Below are 23,386 nucleotides of genomic sequence, written 5' to 3'. Positions count from 1 at the left end.
GGATGGGGCAGTGGGGCAAAGGGAAGGAGGACATCGTCTGCAGCGGGAACAGCATGTGCAGAGATGAGGAACAGCACAGTGCTCTGGGAAGGGCAGGTGGTTCAGTTCATCTAGAGCATGAGATGCAAGGGGAGTTACAGGAGATGACAGGGAAGGAGCCACCTCATGAGGGGTCGGAAATGTCGTGCTGAAGTTTAGATTCTCAGTGCAGGTGGTGGAGTTGCTGGAGGACTTTAAAACCGGGAATGAGAGGGATCAGATCTCCCAGTTAGAAAGGTCACTTTGGGCCTGCGTGAGGGATGGAGAAGTGCAGGATGGGGTGGGAGCCACAGACTTGAGACCCAGAAGGACTTCTGGCAAGCCTTCACTGATGTGGAAGAAAGACTGATAAACGACAGAGAAAAAGAGAGAAGGTGACAGGAACTTTAGAGGAGGAGGGGACGTCTTCCCCAGGATGGAGACGCAAAGGAGAGTAACAGTCACACGTGGCCAGCACAATCTTAAAAGATCTTGAGGCTGTTGAAATGGTTAAGGTGCAGCTGACCCACCTTGTCTTCAGTCTGCCTGTAAACATGACAATGATGTAGCACTACTACTTAACAATGGAGAGTCGGAAGGGATGGTGACCATCTTTGGAAGCATAGGAATGAGAACAAAGTTGGAAAAAGATGAAGGTAAAGAAAGATGTCAGGAGGAGGCAGGCAGCAGACAGGTACATTTTGATGGGCAACAGAGGGTGGCCGATATGAAGGAATGACTGGGAATGATGAACCTCGAGTGTTCTCATTTTGGCAGGTTATTTCAGTGCCAGAACATACAGGAGCATCCCAGGGAGGATCTGGTCTGGCCTCGAGAGGTGATGAGTGTTGTCCTGAGATTTGGGAAGTGTGGTAAGTCAAATAATGCCCCCCCCACCCGTGAAAGCTGTCCACATCCTAATTCCCAGAACCTGTGTAGCCTTATAGTATGGCAAAGGGGACTTTGCAGATGTGATTAAATTAGGATCTTTGGATGTAGAGATCATTCTCGATTATCTGGGCAGGCCCAATGAAATTGCAAGAGTCTTTATGAGAGGGAGATAAGAGGGTCAAAGTCAACAAAAAGATGTAATGATTGAAGCAGAGGTTGGAGTGATTCCCTTTGAAGATGAAGGAAGGGGCCACAAGCCAAGGAATGCAGGTGGCCTCAAGAAATTGGAAAAGGCGAAGAAATGGATTCTCTCGAGTCTCCAGAAGGAATGCAGCCCTGATGACACCTTGATTGTAGCTCTATATGACTCATTTTGGACTCCTGACCTCCAGAAATGTAAGATAAATCTGGTTGGTTTAAGCCATGAAGTTTGTGGTAATTTGTTACAGCAGCAATAGGAAGCTAATACCAGGGACCACTGTGCTTTGGCCTAAGTGGGATTCTTTTTTTAGTTTTTTGGGGTTTTTTTTGCAGTATGCGGGCCTCTCACTGTTGTGGCCTCTCCCGCTGCGGAGCACAGGCTCCGGACGCGCAGGCTCAGCGGCCATGGCTCACGGGCCCAGCCGCTCCGCGGCATGTGGGATCTTCCTGGACCGGGGCACGAACCCGTGTCCCCTGCATCGGCAGGCGGACTCGCAACCACTGCGCCACCAGGGAAGCCCAGTGGGATTCTTTTGAGCTGTGGCAGAGCAAGCGTTCCCTGGAAGTTTGGGAGTCGTGGTGGGGTCCCCGTTCCACAGTGCTTGTCTGGTCTCCCTCACTGATTGGGCACCCCTGCTGGATGTCTGAGACGGACCTCAGCCTGCCCCTCCCCACTGCCTAAAACCTTTCCTCCCATGCCCTCTGTCTTGGAGAGCACCTGAGCCAGACCTTAGGAGTCATCCTTTCCTGGGCCTCGGATGGGGTTCTGGCGTGACACGCAGGCAGCATGAGGGCATGAGAATGCATGTGAGGACGGGCGAGGGTGTGGTGGTGGAGGAGGAGCCCCGCCAGCCGGGCAGACACCACATGCATCCTGGTTGGCTTCCAAGCACGAGAGACATGTCCAGTGGGGGCGGTGGGCCAGAAGCACAGCAGAGAGGTCAGGGCTGCTGAGAAGGAATGAGGCGCCATGGCCTGTGCCCGCCATCTCACGATGGGCCTGGATGAGAGCCACTCCCCTTCCTTCTCTGCGTCCCACTCCCACGCCTTCTGTGGCAAATTCGAGTGGATTTTTAAATTTTTTACATTTTCATTTTCTTAAAAAGACAACAATCAAAACAAACGAGACTGAAAACAAAACATGAGATATAATGTTAACAAGTGTTAACCCTAGTTGGTGGGAATATGGGTGTCAGCTGGCCTGGCTCAAATGCCATTGGAGGGATTTCACTCCAAGACCAGGGTTACAGCCACTGCAGGCATCCCAGATCCTTTCTTGGCCTCTGCCCAGCCAAGAAAAGATGTAAAGAGAAAACATCCAGCTTCAGTTCTTCTTTGATACCCTGCAATTTTTTCTTCCTGTCTTCATATACATGATCTCATACTAAACTAATGACAAAAACCATGACTATATTCTGAAGCGAGGTGACTGGATGTGGTTTTATTTTCCCTCCAGGTGTCGGTTTTATCTCCACAGAGTCAAACTTCTCCGGATTCTCCCATCCCAGATCTCAGGGACAGCTGCCTCCCTGGGTCCAAGGCCACCCTGAGGAGGGCGCAGAGAAAGCCGACTGCACCCTTGCCGCGGGGGATGCATGTAGTGGCGCCAGGGCCAAAGACGCGGGTCTAAGAACAGGACCCACCAAACCGCCTCGGTGCTGGTTAGGTTTTATTTTAACAGGAGGTCTCCTCTTCATTTGTTTCTCAAAATATCAGTTATATCAATATTAGAAGTGTAAACTGGTACAAAATATACAGTACATAGAAACAATCTTCTTAACTAGTCTATTGCCTAATAAAAGTACGCACAAGGGAGCTGAATGAACAGAAGTGACGGTCTCCCCCCCTCGGGAAACAAGTTCCCCAGAGGACAAGGAACCAGCGTCTGCTTCAACAAAACGGGAATGGATAGTCGTGTGGCAGAGACAGCATTGGGGTGGAATCAAGAAACCTTGGCCCATTTCTAATTCCACCTTCAAGATGTCAGCCAGGGAACGAGTAAGCCCTGCCCCTGGCCCAGCCCCTCAACCCCGACCCCTCCCGGGGGTGAGCGCCCACCGGCCGCCAGGGCTGCCACTTGGCTAAAGCTTGAGGCCTGATGATTTTGCTCAGGCAGATGTGGGGCAAACGTTCTAAAAGGGCAAAATGAAAAGCTTTCCTCCCCCAAACTGATGCTCCAGAAGGATGAGCCAAGTCTGACCTGAGCCTCTTCCCAAGTGTCTGCACTCATCGTGCACACGGGGTGCGAGGCTGAGATGGGTCCCCTCTGAGTAGCTTATTGCCTCATCTCTCACAGGAAAGGATGCTCGTCCGGCGTGCTTCACTAGGGCACAGTAACGATCAAATGAGGTTCCAGGTGAAAGCGTCTGGACAGCGAGAACACACACCACACCAAGAGAAAAGGAAACGAGCATCTGGCAGGAGCAGAGGGCAGCCCCTCCCCTGTGGGGGTCGGCAGGTGAGGCTCTGTTCCCGGCCCTGCTTCTGCAGCCCCTGCCTCACGCCTGCATCCCTAACGGTGCTTCCGGACAGCTCTCCTTTACGAGGCCCAGGAGTCACGGGGCGGGGCGGGGGGGGGGGGGGGGGAGCGGCAGAGCGCCTGTGCACGGCGGGCACTTGGCGCAGAGCCTTCGCAGATGAAAGGCAGGTGCTGAGAGACGCTGGGCTACTGCTCCTCAGTCCTCCTGCCCGCGAGCTGAGGCTGGGCTTCCACGGCGCCCGGCTGGCCTTACTTCCCAGCCTGGCCCTGGGCAGAGCCCGGTCTCCGCTCCCCTGGGGCTGTGTGCAGAGACCGGCCCATCCCTAGGGGTCACTGAGGCCAGGGAGGTCCAGGTCCCTCCTCGCCCGCGTCCCCGGCCAGCCAAGCTTCCGTCGCACCCTCTGTCAGACTTGGTAAGGACACAGCCCACAGCACACACACGCACTCCAGAAACCAAAGGTACACTACGAAGTTTAAACTGCTGCTACTACTATTTAACGGCTTTCTCTTCAAGAATTAGAAAAAAAAAAAAAGTTTCGTAATTAAATTACTTAAAATTCTATGCTGCTCAGTTTCACAATCAGAGAATTCTACTTTGTCTAGAGGTGGGAGCTGCGTTGTCTGGTAGTTTCTCCCGCTCCAGTGATCGGTTCAGCAACTGGGAATCTGGTTCTCCCCCAGGCTCCGTTCCGCCTCGAAGCTTTTCGCACCACCCTGCTGTCTGGAGAAGCGCCTCTTTACACTTGGGCCTGCGGGGGTCGCCCGCGGGGGCCTCACAGGTCCCCGCCGTCGGTGGGTCCCAGGACACTCAGGCCACAAGTCCAGTCGGTCACGAGGTCCGTGGAGGCCAAGGGTCCTTTGGAGGCGGGGCTCTTGAAGGGGTCGGGGGGCACGGCAGGCAGCGGCGGCAGGGGCTGGCCCCGGGCCGGCTTGGCGCCCGCTGCGTGGTTGCGCTGGTGCTTGCGGAGGTGGTCCTTGCGGATGAAGCTCTTGCCGCACACGGTGCAGGTGAAGGGCCGCACGCCCGTGTGCGTGCGGTAGTGGTCGATGAGCTTGGAGCGCTCGGTGAAGCGCTTCTCGCACTCGGTGCAGGGGAAGGGCCGCTCGCCCGTGTGCAGCATGCGGTGCCGGATGAGGTGCGCCGGCCGCGTGAAGCAGCGGCCACACTCGCCGCACCGCAGGCCGCTGCCGTCCCGCGCGCCGCCCGCCGCCCCCGGCGCCCCGTCGGGCAGCCCCCCGCAGCTGCGCTGGTGCGCGCTCAGGCTGACCTGCAGCTGGAAGCTCTTCCCGCACGCGGCGCACGTGAACGGCCGCCCCCCCGGGGGGGCCGCCGGGTGTTTCTTCAGGCCCGGCTTGTGGCCGAAGCCTTTGGTCCGGCCGGGGTACTTGCAGGGGTCGCTGAAGGGTCTCGGGGCCTGGCCGGGGTCCAGCACGGCCTCTCCGTTGTCGGGCGAGGAGTAGGCCAGACCCTCAGGCCCGGTCCTCGGGTTCAGGCTCGCGGGAGGCTTACACCTGAAATTCCAGCCCCACCGGACCCCCCCGAAGAGCCAGTCCCCTGGAGGGGTCTCGTCCTGGGTCACCGCGGGGCTGGGCTCGCCCAGCTCGCGCTCGGGCCGGGCGGGCTCTCTCAGCCCCAGCACGGGGTCCTGGCTGGGGAAGGAGCTGCCCTGGCTCTCCCAGGCTCCTTCCTGGACAGGACTAGGGAAGAACCTTGTGGCTTGGCCTGGTCCGAACAGGGTCGCGTGGGCTTCTAGGTCAGTAGGATGCACTGGTGTGGCCACTACCTCCTCTTCCTGGACTTCAGTTTTTATCACAATCTTTACATCTGCTGAGAAAGAGACAGACAGACCAGGTATCATTCTGTCCCCTCCCCGCTTACAAAGAGAAGATCTTTCATCGGGACATTTGGCCCAACTACGGCCACTCTGAGCCCTAGTCTCGAAGCCTCCGGATCCAACCATTTCAGCAGAGATGCCCCAGGCGGTCAGGTGGCTGCCTCAAACCGTGGGTGAGGACATCGTGTTCCAGACCTTCACCACAGGTAAAGCAACCAGCCTATCTGCTCCCCTTGTTCTAGAACCTTCACCCCAGGAGAGCAACCATTGCATCTGCTCACCGCGTTCCATTTTCACTTTGGCTCTTAAGGCTAATCATGAAGTTATGCCAAGGAAGGAGCTCTGACCACTGGTGGCAATGCACCCGAGGGGCAAAAGCACAGAGCTGGGCTCAGGTTTATCTGAGACTGGAACGTGGCTCCCCACAGAGCAGCAGTGACCTCGGGCAAGCTCCTCGGTGAATACCCTGTTGCACAGGGTTGCTTGAAGTTTAAACCACACAGCACATGTGAAAGCACTTAGCATGCTGTTTTGCATGCATTAAGCATTCAGTAAATGTAGCCAGCTAGCTAATGATAAAAATATTAGTGTAGTAGTAAAAGTGTGTTGGATTTTACGTAAATGTACTTGAATTTCATGCCCTAGAGTTTTATATCAGGGATCTAGGCTTCTAGCACAATTTTGGGGTGCCAAAATATGACAGAAATTATTACTTAAAGTAACAGATAACTGCCTTTCAAGACAGAGTAGAAAACTAATACATAAATGAGGCAGTTCCTCCCAATTCGGGCCTGTGGACACCTGTCTTTGGTAGTGCTGATATCTAAGAAGCGGTTCTAGGTGGGTTTGGGTTTTTCCAGGTTAGGGAGGAGCCAGGGTTGCTGAGTCTGGGCAAGAGGTACATCCCCTTAAGGGTTCAGCTTGTCAGGATTGACTGGTTAACACAAGAAAGGAACTGTGGGAAAATGGACCGTCTCAAGAAAGACTGTTCAAGCCTAAGAATTTGGAAGGAGAAAAGGGACAGACTGTACAGAGTGTTCACATCACCGGCACCTAAATGCCTGCTGGCTGCACCACCAGGGGCCACGGCTGAGGCAGCCTCCGGGGCAGACATGAGCCCTTCCAGTCCTCCCTCCACACCCCGTACCTTCCGTGGAGGCGGCCGTGCTGAGCTTCAGCGTCCCGTCTGAGCAGGCGGAGGAGGGATGGTGAGGGGGGAGATCCGCCTGCCAGGAGGTGGGCGGGATAGTGGTTGAGAAGTTGGAGTGGACGCCTGCAGTGAAGAGAGAGCAGAGCCAGTGGGTTAGGGAAAGAAGCGGGCAGACCCTGTGGGAGAGGCGGAGCAGCTGCCCCGAGACCCCACCGGTGACTCTCCTGCCCGAGCACAACGACCCCACCTCTCCTGAACCAGTTTGCTTCCGTCCCCTTCTCTGAGGCACCCGGAAGCTCAGACGTCACACTCTTGTCACACAGCCCCTCTTTAATAGGAGGCAGCTGGTGATTTAAATGTCCAGTGCTGGGGCAAGAAGACCAGGAGGGGGCCGGCAAGAGTGAGGCGGAGGAATACCAGGACAAGAGCATCATGGAACCCAGAGGGACCAGCAAGATGTCCTTCGGGGCAACCCCTGCTGTAAGGTGGGAAATCTTCTAAACTCGTCAGGCCAGAGCCCACAGCCCCCCGCAATGCTTGCAGGAACTTCTTCTCCCAGGTCCTGCCCTCAGTCCCTGCATCTGGTTCCTGCTGTCTGCTCCCAGCCTCAGCCACTCACCAGAGGCAGCGTCGGTAGAGATGTCTCCTGCTCCGGAGTCCAGCTGGCTGAGGCCCCACGGCTCCTCCCCGATGTCTGGCTGTCCGGCTGCCCACGCCTCCACGCCTAGAGCCTGCTGCTCCTGGAGCTGGAGCTCCCCTTCCTGCTTGATCTGCATCAAGAGGTCAGGGGCAGGAACGGGGGGCCCTGAGCCTGAGAAGAAGAGAGTGCGTGAGTGACAGCATCAGGGGCCCTGGGGCGGACACACATCCAGCCAAGGAAAGGCACACGGGGCCTTGCAAAGGTCAAACAGCAAAAGAGCCTGGTGGAAAGGGAAGGCAAGAGCTCAAACAGGGACTGCAGGGTCTTCCAGGCAAAGCATGTGGTCACATGGTACTGAGCACACGGGTCAGGCAGGGAAAAGTGAGGAGTACAAAACGCATTCTTGGACTTCCCTGGTGGTGCCGTGGTTAAGAATCCGCCTGCCAATGCAGGGGACATGGGTTCCAGCCCTGGTCTGGGAAGATCCCACGTGTCGCAGTGCAACTAAGCCCGTGCGCCACAGCTACTGAGCCTGCGCTCTAGAGCCCGCGAGCCACAACTACTGAGCCCGTGTGCCACAACCACTGAAGCCCGTGCGCCTAGAGGCCGTGCTCTGCAGCAAGAGAAGCCACCACAATGAGAAGCCTGCGTACCACAACTAGAGAAAGCCCGCGCGCAGCAACAAAAACCCAACCTAACCAAAAATAAATAAATAAATAAAACAAAAAAAACGCATTCTCAGGGCTGGATCTCTGGTCCATGGGCAAGACTGTGCTGCCCTAAGGAGGTCCTGCTCTCACTTTAAACACAGAAATGCTAGACAAAATCTACCCCCGTCCCCAAAACCTTACCCCTACACATGTATTTACGTGAGCACAAAAGAAAGATTCCAGATATAAGAATCAAAGAAAAGGGCTTCCCTGGTGGCGCAGTGGTTGAGAGTCCGCCTGCCAATGCAGGGGGCGCGGGTTCGTGCCCCGGTCCGGGAGGATCCCACATGCCACGGAGCGGCTGGGCCCGTGGGCCATGGCCGCTGGGCCTGCGCGTCTGGAGCCTGTGCTCCGCAGCGGGAGAGGCAACGGCGGTGAGAGGCCCGCGTACCGAAAAAAAAAAAAATTAAAAAGAATCAAAGAAAAAACACAAAGTCAAATCAAGAGTTTGAGCAGGAACCAAGCAGAGCTGTTGAAACAGGATGCAGTCCTTAGGGGCGGGGCTTTGATGTCCGAGTGAGGTGAGAGCAGAGCTGAGCTGCCTGCATCAGCCAGGAGCCATGAGGCTCTGTCCCATCAGGTAGATGGGGACTAAAACCCCACCCACGTAGGGGCACAATAAGGAAGCTGCGTCTTGTCCTGGGCCATGGATGGAAAAGCCACCCATAATAGATTAGATTTCCGTGTCCACACTAACTTCATACTAACCACGTGGTGCAGCTGAGAAAAGTTGAGAAATTCATAGAAAAATTGGCTGAGAACCACGGCAACCCAGGAGGGCCCCAAACAGAGGCAAATGCAAACCTGCCCATAGGGGCACACCCACAAGGCAGGCCTTAAGGGGCCCCTACTAAAAGGCTAAACTTACAAACCAGAAGAGGAGCCAAACGGCATGAGAGCCATGGCAGAACTCACTCCTGCAAACTACAGAAAAGGAATAGGCCGAAGGATACAGTAGCATAAGTATGTTTAAAATATTCAAAGAAATAAAGGAAGGAACAGAATCTGTAAGGCAAGAATGGGAAATTATTTTTTAAAAGGCAGATGTGAAAGACAACCAAATAGACATTCTAGAAATGACAAAAACAGTCATGGAAATAAAAAATACAATGGCTGGCTTAACAACAGAATGAACACAGTTGCAGAGATTAGTGACTTAGAAGATGGATCTGGGGAAACAATCCAGAGTACAACACTGAGAGATAAAGAAATGAAAATATGAAAGAGAAGTTGAGACACGGAGGATTAAACGAGAAGTTCCAACATATGCTGGCAGAAATCCCAGAAGGAGGGAATGAGAAATGGATACGTGGCAACAGGTAAAGAAATAACGGCTGAGAATTTTCCAAAACTGAAGGCATGGTGAGCCCATGGTTTGAAGGAAAACACCACTTCCTAAGTAGGAAATAAAAAAGAATATAAACCTAGACAATATTCATGTGATATGGAACAGCAAAGACAAAGAGAAAATCTTAAAAGGCACCAGAGAGAAAAGAATGACATTCAGACTGAAAGCAGATTTCTATCAGCAAGTACGATGTCAGAAGATAATATTTTCAATATTTGACAGGGAAAATAGCTGTCAAAATGAAGCCAGTATAATTCTCATTGCACAAACTAGAGAACAGTGTATGAAAAAATTCATAAAATGGTCATTTATGAACAGGTACGCAAAGGTTCTAAATGAGAGAAATAGAAATCAAATCCTGTAATATGTTTTCAAAAAAGAAGAAGAGACAGTACATTATGAACAAACTGGGTTTCTCCTGAGAACTCATGGATAAGCTACCCCTGGACAATACAGTAACACAACTCACAAACAGATTAATGGAGAAAACAATAGTCATCTCAACAGACACAGAAGCAGCATTCAACTCTTCCATTTCTGGCATATGGCTGGCTAGCTGTGCAGAGAAACTCCTCTTAATATGGAGTACCTAAAAATGATGGGTAGAGTATAAAAACACACAAATTTTTAAGCATGGATGACCTCTAAGAAAGCCTAAGTCAGCCACGGTAAACTGTAGGGCATCTCCCATTCCCCTACTGCTGGGCTGCAATGGACTGTGCACACCTGGGGCAGATAGATGTGAGAAGCCGGGTGCTTAAGCAGGGTGGAAGGTTGGGCTGGAGACCCCTCACCACCACCACACACATAAACCTGGGACCAAAGAGCAATGTTCCCAGTGCACTAAACATAAAACAAAGGTGAAAACCTGCCCTGTGAAAGGCAACTGCCCATTCTGGCCTTTGGTCTTAGCTGAGTGGGGAGAACAGTCTCCCCTGGGAGTTGACACACCCCAGGCTGGTGTTCCAAACTAATTAAAAATAATAACAGTTTAAGGAAGAAAAAATCTAAATGAGTCATTCTCAAGGGAGGCGTGGGGAAAAAAATAAATACAGGAAAGGCAGGGTTAAGGTCTCACAGCACAATTTAAGATGGTGGCTAAGAATCCGAACACCCTAGTGGCCATGGTCAGTGTCAATGATCTAGACCAGCGCCGTACAACAGAGATCAAGGTGGGCCACATATCTAATTTTAGGTTTGATAGTAGCTACCTTAGAAAAGTAGAAAGAAACAGGTGAAATAATTTTAGCAATATTTTTTTAACCCAATATATCCAAATATATCCAGAGTATTCATTTAGACATATTTCATCCCTTTAAGTGCTTGACAGTCACATGTGGCTGGTGCCTACTGTTCTGGACATTTCACACGTAAAGATGAGCAGACTAAAAACAAACAAGAGACTCAGCTACGTGCTGTTTATAGGAGACACACCTAAAACAGAAGGATGCAAAAGCAGTGTGAGACAATAAAAGATATGCTAAGTCAAATAAACAATTAAAAACAAAAAGATGTGGTTATACCATATCAGATGAAATAGACTTAAAAAGAAAAGTATCCATAGAAATAAAAAAGAATCACTGCACAATGGTAAACTGACCAGAAAGATACAATAATTCTATGATTTAAATCTAATAACACAGCTTCAAAATAATAAAGCAAAACTGACAGAACTCCAGGAGAAATGAACAAATCCACCTCCTCTGTGGGGGACTGACATACCATTTTCCATAACTGGTAAACCAAGCCAACCAAAGATTATAGGATCTGAACAACACTATTAACAAACTGACCAAATGGACATAAGCATAACTTAAAGACAAAGAAAACACAAGCTTCTCAAGCCATACAAAACATTAAGAAAAAATGAATACTTTCTAGGCCATAAAACAAACTTCAATAAATTTTAAAAGATTAGTATTTTACACATCTATTTTCTAACTATAACAGCATTAAGTTAGAAATCAATAACAGATATCCTCAAACTCCCCATATATACTAAAATTATATATATATATATATATATATATATATATATATATGCTTTCTAAATAATCCAAGGCTCTAAGGACAAATCACAATGAAAATGGAAGCTATTTGGAACCCAATGCTAATGAAAAAATTATCAAAATGTGTGTCTGCATCTACATGGTACTTAGAGGAAAGTTTGTAGCCTCATATATTTATATTAAAAAAGAGGAAACAGGTTGAAAATTAATAGGTCAAGCAGTCAATGCAAGATGTTAGAAAGTAACAGCAATAAAATAAAAGCAATAAAATAAAAAGAAAGGAAATACTATGAGAGTATAAGTTAATAAAAGAAGGAACAAAGAACACAGAGAAGCAAAAGTTGGTTCTCTGGAAAGGATATTAACCAATACATCTCTAGCAAGATTATCAAGAGAAAAGGAGAAAGCACCAATAACCAACATGAAGAATGAAAAAGGGACATAATGATAGATGTAGCTGAGATTAAAAAATAGAATATTATGAACGTTATTCCAAGAAATTTGAAAACTCTGGGGAAATGAACAAATTCCTTAGAAAAACTAGAACTTGCCAAAACTGAATCAAGAAGGTCCTATAGCTACTAAAGAACTTAAATCAGTAGACAAAAATCTCCCCCACAAAGAAAAACATTCAAAGAATAGATAATCCCAATATTACACAAACTCCCTGAGCAAATAAAAACAGAGGGAATACATCATAACATATCTTTAATACCAAAACAGCCAAAGACAGTCTGAGAAAGGAAAAGTAAAGGCCAGTCTCACTCATGAACAAAGATTCAAAAATCCTAAACAAAATAATTAGCATATTAAGTCCAGCAATGTATATAAAGGATCATGACTAAGTTAGGTTTTTTTCCCAAAATTGCAAGGTTGGTTCAACATGAGAAAATGACATAATTTACCATACTAGTTAAAGAAGAAAAATCATATAATCATCTCAATAGATACCAAAATAGCATTCCATAAAAATTCAACAGCGATTCCTGTTAGAAATATCTAGTCGACCAGACATATACCAAACTCTTTTAACCTGATAAACAGCACTGATCAAAAAACTTTTAACAAATATTAGACTCAATGTGAAAAGTTAAAAAGTATCTTCTTTAACATCATGAACCAATAAGATACCTTTTGTCATTACTTCTATTTAAGGATTTTCTGGGAGTTCTCAGCCAGCACAGTAAAACAAGAGAAAACTAAATCATAAAGATTTGAAACGAAACAAAAAATTCTTATTACTCATAGGGGATATGATTATCTTTTCAGAAAACCCAAGACTCATCAGACAATTATTGGAAAAGTTATTAGTACTAATGAGAATTTTGGCAAGGTTCCTAGATAAAAATATCAATAAATAAAAGACAATTGCATTTTTGTCCACTCTTAGGGTTTTAAGGGAGCCTGGTAATTACCATTTTTCTTCCCTGTCATGGATCTTAACAATTAGAGAAATAAAACAAAAGAGGAAGGCTGGTGAGGGTAAACTCTTTTTATTACTGATAAATGAGGATGCAGCTTTTATGTAAGAGGGGCCCTCAGCACTGACCCTGGATCAGGAAGTCACCCTGGACCATGGTGAAGGAGGCTCTCCCCAGCAGAGCAGCAGAGACTGCCTGTCCCTGGGGGCAGCCAGCTGCCCAAGGGAAGAAGGTTGGGCAAGGACTGTGCTTGTCCAATCCTTGCTCCCAAACTCGCCGATGAGGTGCATCCCTGGTGGCACCTCTGGTGGGGTGCCTAACTGGGTGGGAGAGAACGAAAAGGAATGACTACAGCTGTACTACACCAACATGGATGACTCTCAAAAACAAAGTCAAATGAAAACAGCAAGTTAAAGAAGAGTATATATGGTATGATCTCATTCATAAAAAGTTCAAAACCAGGTTAAACAATGTTACTTAGGAACATATACATAGGTAATAAAAATGTAAGGAAAAGCAAGGGACTGATCTCATCTGTCTGAATTTTGCGTTTATCTGTGAGAGGAAGGGAGGGGTCTGGGGTCTGGGAGGGACAGTGGGGTCTTGGAAATAGATCGGGTTATGATCTATTTCTTATGCTGCGAGTTGGGAATATGGGTGTTTACCAATTGTTCTCTAAACTTTATGTATTTTACGTTATGTATTTTATTCTGTATGTATTTTGTTTATGTTATATAATACAAAGTAAAATGTATTAAAGAAATAAAATAATATTAAAAAAACAAAAAACAACATTTGATACAATATAACATTTATTCACGATTAAAAACAGTGGCCAGAAGTGGAAGGAAACTTCTTTTAAACTAACAGTATCTTCAAAAGTCTACGGCAAAAATCATCCTAAATGCCGAAACTCTTTAAGTATCCCACAGACAAGGATGCCAGCTATCACAGCTACTATTTAACCATGTCGTAGGCCCACTGCTAAACCAGAAAAATAAAGTTACGAACATTTAAAAAGAAGAGATAACTTTTGTGCTGTCTATGGAGAGCACAATTGTGCATGTAAAGAACCTAAGACTCTAAATTGACCAGTCATTAGAAGTAATAAGAGCTGAGAAAATTGTTTTTCTTACTAAACAAAGTCAACAGCTTTACCGCACACCTGCAACGACTATTTAAAACATGTAATTAATTTAAAAATCTCATTCACAATAGAAACAACAATGATCAGGAGAAAACTGTAAAGTCCTATTCAGGCACATACAGAAGGCTTCAGTAAACAAGTCTTCCTGTGGTTAAGGGGGCTCAATACTGCAATGACAGTAATTCTCCAGAAATGAAATTACAAAAGAAATGCAATTCCAATCAAAATTCCAACAGAATTTCTGAGAACCTGACACAAAGATTCTGAAATTCATCTAGAAGAACAAAGGTCCAAGAATAGCCAAGAAAAGTTTAGAAGAACAAGTAGGGAAAGCTTAGTCTACTACATATCAAGGCTTAGTAGGAAACTAAAACAGTGAGAATTGGTGCAGAGATAGACAAAGAGACCAAAGAAACCAGTAAAGAGCCCAGGAACGGCGCGTGCACGTATGGAAATCTGGTTCGTGACCAAATGGGCATTACACATCATTGGAGAAAAGGGAGAGTCTCCAGCCAACTTTGCTGGAAAACTAGATGTCTTGTGGGGAAAATTTTTTTAAATTCTCCCTTGTAACCTCCCCAAATATTCATTCTAGTTGGATTAGAGACTTAAAGGTAAAAAGCAAGACTAGAGTGAGGCAGGAAAGGATATTTTAAGACAGAAAAAGCACAGATCATAAAGGAAAAGACTGGTGTTTATGACTCTACCAAAAATTAAAACTTCTATCTAAGAACTACAAAGTTAAAAGACCTGCCACAGACTGGGAGAAGATATTTGTAATGCAAATAACAGACAAAGCCTTAGTATCCAGAACTATATAAAGAGACCTGAATCAGTAAGATAATGAGAAACAACAGGAGAAAAACAGAAAAAGATAATTCACTGAAGCAGAACCCAAATAAACATCTGAAGATGCTCAGCTCCACTAAGAACTGGGGAAATGCAAATTAAAACAAGATACCATTTCACTTCCATCAGATCGGCAAACATCTAATTCTGAAAAGTGGGCAAGGAAGTAAGAAAGCAGGTCCTCTTAACTGCTGGGGAGTATGTACGCCAGTGTGACCATGGGGAGGGTGAGCTGGCAACGGCAGAGGTGCAGACGGGCATGCCCTCCACACTGGGATTCCTCCTCCAGGTCTATTCCCTAGAGAGACATCAGCACATGGACACAAAAAGACACCTTTAAGAATGTTCACTCCAGTACCACTTGTGACAGTGAAAAGTTAGAAACAGCTTAAGTGCAACTCAATGGAGGGATGGATAAAAAATTGTAATATAGTTGCTTTCGGAATGCTGAGTAGCCATTAAAATGAACGAACTTGACTTATATGCGTTGACAGAGATAAGTATGAAACACAGAATACCGAGTGATAGAGATGATGACACGTGATTTTTCAAAACACACAAAACCATTATTATATATTGTTTATGGCTACATATGTATACAATAGAAGTTTTAAAATGTGGATAGAAAGGACAAACAACTTCTGGACAACTGGCTACCCTGAGGAGGAATGAGACTGGGAGATCTAAAAAGGAATTTAAATTGTATCAGAAATATATTATACACACACACGATTTAAATTATGAAACACAGGATACATTCAAAAATATTTATTAAATTCCTACTCTGTGCTAGGCAGTGTTCTAGGCCAGAATGATTATATGAACAAAACAAATAAAAGTGCTCATCCTCTTGAAATTTACATCCTAATGAAGGTGAGGGTGGTGACCAGACACATACACGTCTATCAATAGGAAACATGTATAATCTATAAATATGAAATATATTCTAGTTATACATATGTAATATCTATGTCTATATAAAGTCTATAAATATAAAATATATAATAATGTAAAATATGAAATATACATAATAGATGATATCGGATATGGAACAAACCAAAGTAGGAAAGGGAGCCTGGAAACTCTGGGTGGGGAGAGGGGCTGCCATTTTAAATAGGGTGATTAGGGAAAGTCATATTTCAGCAGAGACCTGAAGGAGGTAATGGGTTGAGCCCCGGAAATATCTGAAGAGCACTCCTGGCAGAGGGCACTGCCAGGTGCAAAGGCTCAGAGACTGGGCCAGCCTGGAGTGTTGCAGGAACATCAAGGAGGCTGGTGTGGCTGGAACTGAGTGAGTGGGGGACAAGCAGAGGGAGAGAAGCCTGGCTGTGTGAGTCGATGGAAAGCCAGCAGGGGTTGGGAGCCAAAGGACGCAGGACTTGTGCTGTAAAGGGGTCACTCTGGCTGCTGGGTGGGGAGCAGACTCTGGAGGATTAGGGCAGGAGCAGGGAGACTGGTGGGAGGTGCCCGCGATACTCTAAGCAGGAAACCACGGGCCTGGGGGCAGGGGGACAGGCAGGAGAGTCTGGAGGAGTGCTGGCAGGGTTTCCCGACGGTGGGGACTGCGCGTGAAAGAGGGTCAGGGATGGCCCCTGTGTTCTGGGCCAGCAGCTGGAGGACGGAGGGCTCCTACTGCAGTGGGGAAGCCTGTGGGAAGAGCAGGTTCTGACGGGCAGACGAGGAGCTCGGGGAGGCACGTGGTCCAAGCGGGCTGTCCGGCAGCTGTCCACGTGCAGACAGACCGGGCGGCGGGCGTGCAGGATTCAGGGGAGAAGCCCTGGTGGGAGTGCCCACCGGAAGGATGGAGTGTGGGCGCAGAGAGAGGCGGAGGAGGGCTGAGGGCACCCCAATGCTTAAAGATCAGAAAGGGCAGCAGGAAACAGCAAAGGAAAGGTGGGAGGAAAACCAGGAGAGGCTATACTGAGGAGCAACGACCCCAGTGACAGCAGCGCCCTCCAGGCAGGGAAAGAGGGTGAGGAAAGGGCAGGAAGCAGGTCTCCGCTGGGCAAGAATGGGTGGACAGCTGGGGAGGAGCCTGAGGATTGGCGGCCTTGCTGAGCACCCACTTCCCCAAGCACAGCTGGGAGGATTTAGGGGTTGAAGAGAAGTGGGAGAGGAGGTCTGACGAGCGGCTGCACAAAGCCCAGAGCTGGGGAGGGTGGACCGGGGTCCCGGCTTCTTGGACTGAGGTGGGTGGGGATGAGGGCCACCCAGGGATCCCGCTGATGGGCTCAAGGCCTGAGAGGGGAGCTCTGAGTGCCGGAGGGGAGGGCTGGGCAGGGACTCCCCAGAAGCCACCACATTTCCAGGCCCCTATTCGCTCTCATTATCGTGTATATTTGTTACATCCAGGGAGGCCTCCACATACGATAAAACAAACCTACGGGGAACCTCCCACCCAAGGTAAGCCGCTGGCAGCCCCACGTGTCATAACTATCTTTTCCATCCAGACAGTACTCTGCTCTTAGTCAATTTCTAGCTTTCAGCACTGTCCCTGTTGACCTAAACTGGTGAATGATTTCTGAACACGGCCTGCCCCGGGGAAAGGGAAAATCTAACTGCAGTGACACAGCAAACACGGAAGACACATTTTGTGAATCACAAATTAAACATATAAGACTTTTTAGTAACCCAGGTGTTCAGACGAAAGGCAAGCCCCAAGGCAGGTGGTGCAGACAAGGAGTCTTGGGAGGAGGTGGGCTTGAGCCTGCAGGGGCGGGGTCTCCCTGGTAAGTGACAGACCGTTGCTGACCCCCAACCCAGCAAGGTCTTCCCGTCAGCCATTTGGCTTTTCTCATGTGTCTACCTGTCCTTTCCTTAACTTTCAAACGTGCTGACTGGCCCAGGAAAATCTGAGACCGTAGTATCGGGTATCCAGATTCACCTTTAAATAAATCAGTGACTCTAACCATGTTGAGACATGGCTAAGGGGTTAATGTTCTGTAATTACTAATGGTTTTAAGTGAAATTTGGTTCTCAGGTGGAGGCAAGGCTGACTCTTTGTAAAGCTATGAATGAATTAAATTTTGTCTTTATTATCTTCTACCTTCCTGTCTGTGTCCCCCTCCTTCTTCCTCTAATGCTGAGCCTCTGGCACCATCTCTTTCCTAAAAGACTAGGTTTGTTGCCTGTTTTCACGCTGGGAAGTATTCCTGGAGTGTTAGCTGAACAGGCTATAGGTCATAATTCAACTATAAGAAAACTCAGGTTTAAAACATTGATGTTGGCCTTCCCTGGTGGCGCAGTGGTTGAGAGTCCTCCTGCCGGTGCAGGGGACACGGGTTCGTGTCCCGGTCCGGGAGGATCCCACATGCCGCGGAGCGGCTGGGCCCGTGAGCCATGGCCTCTGAGCCTGCGCGTCCGGAGCCTGTGCTCCGCAGCGGGAGAGGCCACAGCAGTGAGAGGCCCGCGTACCGCAAAACAAAAAAACCAAAAAAAACAACAACAAAAAAACCATTGATGTTTTTCCTTGGCTCTCCCTGGAAAGAAGGTCACACCTTCCCTGGCCCTTTACTTTTGTTTCCATCTGATTGCCTGCTATCTCCCTAGCCTTCCCCCAACCCCTCACCTGGACTCGGGTCCACAGGAACATCTGGAACCTTGGGGCCAGCGCGACGCCAGCTGCACGGCTCCTTCCCCTGTTCAATCTGGGAGAGGACCTCGGGCTTGGAGATGGCATAGTCTGGGGGAAGACAGAAGGGTTAGCTTTGCCACGTTCCGTTCAGAGCTGGGGACAGGCAGCCTGGGAAACCAAGATGGCCCAGAAACTACATTTCTTGATTGGTAAAGGGCAGTGGTTCCCAACCATAGGCAATTTTGCCTGCTAGGGGACATTTGTCAAAGTCTGAGACATTTTTGGTTGTCACGACTGGGGGCTGGGGGAGAGGTGCCACTGGCATCTGCTGGGAAGAGGGACACTGCCGAACATCCTATGAGGCACAGGATGGCCCCCAAAACAAAGCCTCATCTGGCCCAAGATGCAATGCTGAGCTGAAGACACTCTGGTATAGGGTCTCGAGGTTAAGAAGCCGTACATTCCTGCAAACTGAAATAGAACCTCACACCCGCACCTGCTCCCAGCCTCATAACCATGCCTTTTGCCTTCAGACCTGGGGTCACACAGATACCATCCCAAGAGGTAATAAGCCCAGAAGAAACAGTCCAGGCCTTCTTGGGGGTACTGCCTGAAGGGAGCGGCGGCAGGCCCAGGGTGTGGGGAAGCCTCCAGGTGTGAAGGCAGCGCTGGCTCTGAGAAGCATGGTCTGCCCACATTCTCCGCCGACCCAGAGGAGCCACTCGGTCAGGCCTCATGTCTCAGCGAGAGAAAAAGTCCTTCTCAAACCTGGGTTGATCATACTGGATCTGAGAGCGGTGGGAGCCTTCTCCACTCCAGGTCTCAGCAGAACAGAAACGGCTGTGCTCTGAGCCTGGTTAGGAGAGGGGCACCATGCCTCCCCGTCTGGCACCCCGTGGACTTCACCAAGTAGGAGGCAGCCTTTGACTCAGGCACCCAGGGCTCATCTTTAGGAAAAAGAGGCGATAACCGTGCCTGGTCAAGGTTCCCAGCGATTTACATATCCTCAGGACAAAAGCCACCAGAAGGAAGAGAGAAGCTGAGGTCTCCCCAAATCACACGTAACCAAGAAATGAGTCTCACGCCTTACCCAGGGAGACCAGCGTCTCGTAGTTGCCCCGCATCACGTGCTTGTACAGCTCCTTCTGCCACTCGGACAGGTTCCCCCACTCCTGCTCAGAGAAATACACGGCCACATCATCAAAGGTCACGGGCACCCGGAACCACAGTGTCACGCACGCTCACCCGCACGCTGACGGGCACGGACTGTCCCACCCCCGGCGCCCAGGGCTTACCTTGGGGGCCTCGCCCTTGCTGCCCGGGGGCAGCCTCAGGATCCAGAAGTTCCTGTTCCTCAGCAGGTTCTCCACGTTCTCCAGCCGCCTCTGCAGCAGCCCGTACTCCTGCAGCAGGGTCCCCAGCACCGCCCACTTGCCCTCCAGCTGGTTCCCCAACTCCACGGCCGTCTTCTCGCAGTCGGCCAGCTTCTTCTCGGCCATCCCGGTTCGACCTTCTAGGGAAAGCAAGCGGGCAGCCTGCGATTCGATCTTCCTCTCCATGGCCTGAATTGTAGCTGCCATTGTCCACGGAGAAATCTTGCAGAAACAGAGAGGAGAACAGCATCAATCATTCCGCCCGCCGTGTTCCTTGAGCCCCTCTCTCTGAGGCATCAGGGAGCTGAGTGGGGCAGCGCACGTGTGGGAAGTGGGGATGTCCTGTGCCACACGCCAGATCTCGGCCTGGCTGTCAGCTCCTCTGGGCGGGTGCCCTGCCTCCAGGCCTCCGCAGCACTCCTTGCAGACCCCCATCAGGGCACTCGCCGCCCTATACAGTAACCTCCCGCATCCACCTCTACAAGCTCTCTGAAGGCAGTGCTGCATCTTTTCACAGCACAGCGAGGGGCCCGTGGTAGGCGCTCGGTGCAATTTTGCTAAATCAACAGTGACTTCGCACTGCTGGGGTGTCTTAATGGAGAAATAGTAAACTGCAGATTTACTAAAGCCCCGCCAGCACCTCCCATCATAATTGCACAGGATCTGTCTACTGATGATGACCTAGCAAAAAAAACAGCTGGTTCACTGAAACGACACAAACACAAGCGCTGCTCAACCGCTTTATTAAAAAGCAACTCGTGTCTCTTTAATAAACATGGAAGTCTGATGACTAATTCCTTTCCACCCCAGGACAATCTAATTTTGTCCAATTACCACCCACCTCAAACTAAAAATCACCATTACTGCAAATCTCCCCCAGCCAAGAGTTAAGACTTTTTGACAAAACACGAGCCCCTGCCCTTGTGAGACTGACTTTTTTCTCTCACTGTTCCCACCCTTCCCAAGGGGCGAATTATGGTCTCGGACATTGTTGTCGCTGCCCCAGGATCAGTGACACACCTTACAGACTGGTGAGGAAGGTGAGACATATGCCATAAGGTGAGACTTTTATATGTGCTGCAACCATCGTAAACCGTCATTCCCCTGACTTGCCTGTCGCTGGACAGTTCAGTCGTGGCTTAGATGACCGGCAGCTGGGGACACCGAGGCAAGGACACATTTTGCTTTGGGTGGGGCTCGACCACTAGACCCCCCCAACCCACATCTGAAAGTAGGACCCATGGGTCAGAGAGGAAGCCCTGATATTTATACCTTCTGGCAGCACCTGAGGATCAATGGTATCTTACAGCTTTCTGAAAACTATTCCCAAACAAATGTTTGGTGACTATCTGCAAAATTGAAAAGTGACTGGTAGGAACCAGTGTGGGTTCATTCAGAGGAAGTCACTGAGAACTAGAACATGGGAGGGTGCCTCAGAAAATAGCGACAGGAGAGTCTGAGCAGAGGCTGAAAAAACTGGCAAGGATGGAGCATCAGGGATTTTGTGGTTGTTTGGAAGGCAGCTGGACCAGACGACCTCTGACCTGAAGAAGGTAGGGCTTTAGCTGGGCCTCAAAGGACGGAGAGGAGCTGGACTGGCAGAGAAACAACTGGATGTGGGATTCCTGCTCAGGAGGTAGGTGGCTCTGCTGAGGCTGCAAAGACTGCACTGGGCTGGCACCTGGGGCTGGCGCAGCCCTGCCCCTGGGTGCGAGGCCACGTTTCTTCCCTTCCCCTCACTCCTCCTCTCTTGACCGATCCCAGACACACGACCCCAGCCTCTAAACGTTTGCTTCAGAAGTGTCCTTTCACTTTATCGCCCAGCTCCCCAACCCCAGAAATCCCACTCAGCCTCCAAGAGCATCTGACTGCCATTATTATAATCTTTGTGTTCCATGAAAAGGGCATCTGCATAAACTCCAACCTTATAAACAGACACATGCAGTTTTCTTACATTTTAACGGGGCCAGGGAGCCTCGTGTGAGGCCTTCACACTATTTGGTGAGAGGTGGCGACTGTTTCTACTCAAGCCCAGCTCCTCGCTGAATAGTGGGTGGACAAGATGGGGCTGGCCTCAGACTCCTGCCAGGGAAGCGGAAACTCTTTGCTTGAGAACAGCTGATGGGAAGAGAACTCCAAATCCTTCAATGGCTCCCCACCCATAGGATGAAGTCCAGGCAGGCCTTCAAACCCCTTCCAACTCTCCCTGCAGCCTCCTCTCCCCGTGCCTCCCTACCAAAACCATCTTTTCCAGGCAAACGACTTCTGTCTCCTCCCGGCACTGCCTGCCAGTCTGTGTCCAAGCCTCCTCCCTACCTGAAAAGCTCCACGGGTCCAGCTCAGCCTGATGAAATCCTAGCCTTCCCTAAAAGCCCAGCTCAAATCACAGCAGCACAGGCCAGGAAGGTGCACGCACCTCCTTCTGCCTTGCTTTACCATCACTAGTGTACCTGTTTCCCCCAAAGCGCCAGTGTGTCCCAGCACACAGAGCAACCCTGTCTTTCCACACGTTTTCTAGCCGTGCGATACTGGGCAAGTTAACTTCTCTAGGCCTCGGGGTTTTCTTTTTTATGACAGAGAATCAGAGCCTACCCCCTAGGTTTCCTGTGAGGACAAAATCACGCCTAACAGGGCTGGTGCCGTGCCTGCGTCCCTCTACGAACCAGAGCAGCTGTCTTCCGCCCCGACCCCGAGCGAGCCGGGCACGCAGAGGGGCCTCGGTGCCAGCGGAATCGCCGCCGCTCGGGACGCCTCCCAGGTGCCACCAGGCCGCTGGGGGGAGCTGGGGGGAAGGGAACGCAAAGCTGAGCGGTGGGCAGAGAAAGGCGACGCGGGGTGGGGGGCGCGGAGACGAGGGGGCCAGCGGATGGGGCGGGGGCAGGAAGCCCCGGAGGGCAGCAGGAACTCGGCGCGGGGCGGCCTCTGGTGCGCGGACGGCCGGTCCCGCCCTGCTCAGGCTCGGCCCGGAACGGGGGGCCTGGCCGGCGGGTGCCTAGGCCCCGGCGGACCCCGCGTCCCGCTCGCTGGAGCCCCAGGCCCGGCGGCCCGGCCCGACCCCCGGAGTCCCTCCCTAGGGCCTGCGGCACCGTATGCTGGGCCCGGGCCGCCCGGGCCCCGAGTCCGCACGTCCGTGCGCGCGGGCCGCCCTTACCGGAGCCGCGGCCGCCTCGGCCATGGCCCTGCGCTGTCCGGCTCGGCCCGGAGGAAGTCGCCGCCGCCGCCGCCGCCGCGCGGCCGCACGCTAGCCGGCCCCCGGCCTCTCCGCAGGCGGCGCCTGCCCGGCCCTGCTGTCCCCACCCGCGTCGCCGCGCTCCTCGCTGGCCGGCCCGCGCCGCTCCGCCCGCAGACGCGCCGCCGCCGTCAGCGCCCGGCCGGTCCACACTGCATCCTGGGAGCCGGCGCAGGCCCGTGAGGCTTCCTGGAGGCAGCGCGGCCGCACAGCCCCACCTGCAGCCCGGAGAGGCGAACGGCAGGCGCGGCGCCCGCCCCGCCCCGCCCAGCCCCGCCCGGCGGCCCGTTGCCGCTGTGCCACCCGCCTGCCAGCCGAGCCCCGGACACTGCCCGGCCCGCCGGCCTCCCGACCCACCGAACCCCCGACCCGCCGACGCGCCGACCCACCCTGCCGCTGACCCGCCAACCCCCCGGCCCCTGATCCACCGGCCCGCCGATCCCCCTGGCCCCTTGATCTTACCGACCCACTGGCCTGCCACTCCGCCGACACCCCGATCCACCGAGTCCCCG

General features: G+C 50.8%; 1 protein-coding gene across 3 annotated transcripts; it reads right to left on the bottom strand.

Moving 5' to 3' along the window:
• Positions 1-2,761: 2,761 nt before the first annotated feature.
• ZNF746 (zinc finger protein 746) lies at positions 2,762-22,932 on the bottom strand. 3 transcript variants are annotated; one of them, XM_060156425.1, is made up of 7 exons: positions 22,797-22,932; positions 19,568-19,867; positions 19,363-19,444; positions 18,267-18,380; positions 7,194-7,385; positions 6,572-6,697; positions 2,762-5,417 (listed from the first exon to the last, which is right to left on the bottom strand). In XM_060156425.1, exons 1-7 carry the CDS (start codon positions 22,818-22,820, stop codon positions 4,363-4,365), a joined length of 1,893 nt encoding a protein of 630 aa, XP_060012408.1. In that variant the 5' UTR covers positions 22,821-22,932; the 3' UTR covers positions 2,762-4,362. The 3 variants fall into 3 exon arrangements, with proteins under 3 accessions (XP_060012408.1, XP_060012409.1, XP_060012410.1); XM_060156426.1 differs by having other exon boundaries at positions 2,762-5,414; XM_060156427.1 differs by lacking the exon at positions 22,797-22,932 and adding an exon at positions 22,309-22,433.
• Between the last annotated feature and the right edge of the window lie 454 nt (positions 22,933-23,386).

The sequence above is a fragment of the Lagenorhynchus albirostris genome, chromosome 8, assembly GCF_949774975.1.
Source record: "Lagenorhynchus albirostris chromosome 8, mLagAlb1.1, whole genome shotgun sequence".
NCBI lineage: Eukaryota > Metazoa > Chordata > Mammalia > Artiodactyla > Delphinidae > Lagenorhynchus > Lagenorhynchus albirostris.
Note: the sequence above shows the minus strand (reverse complement) of the source record. Positions and strands in the feature narration are given on the sequence as shown.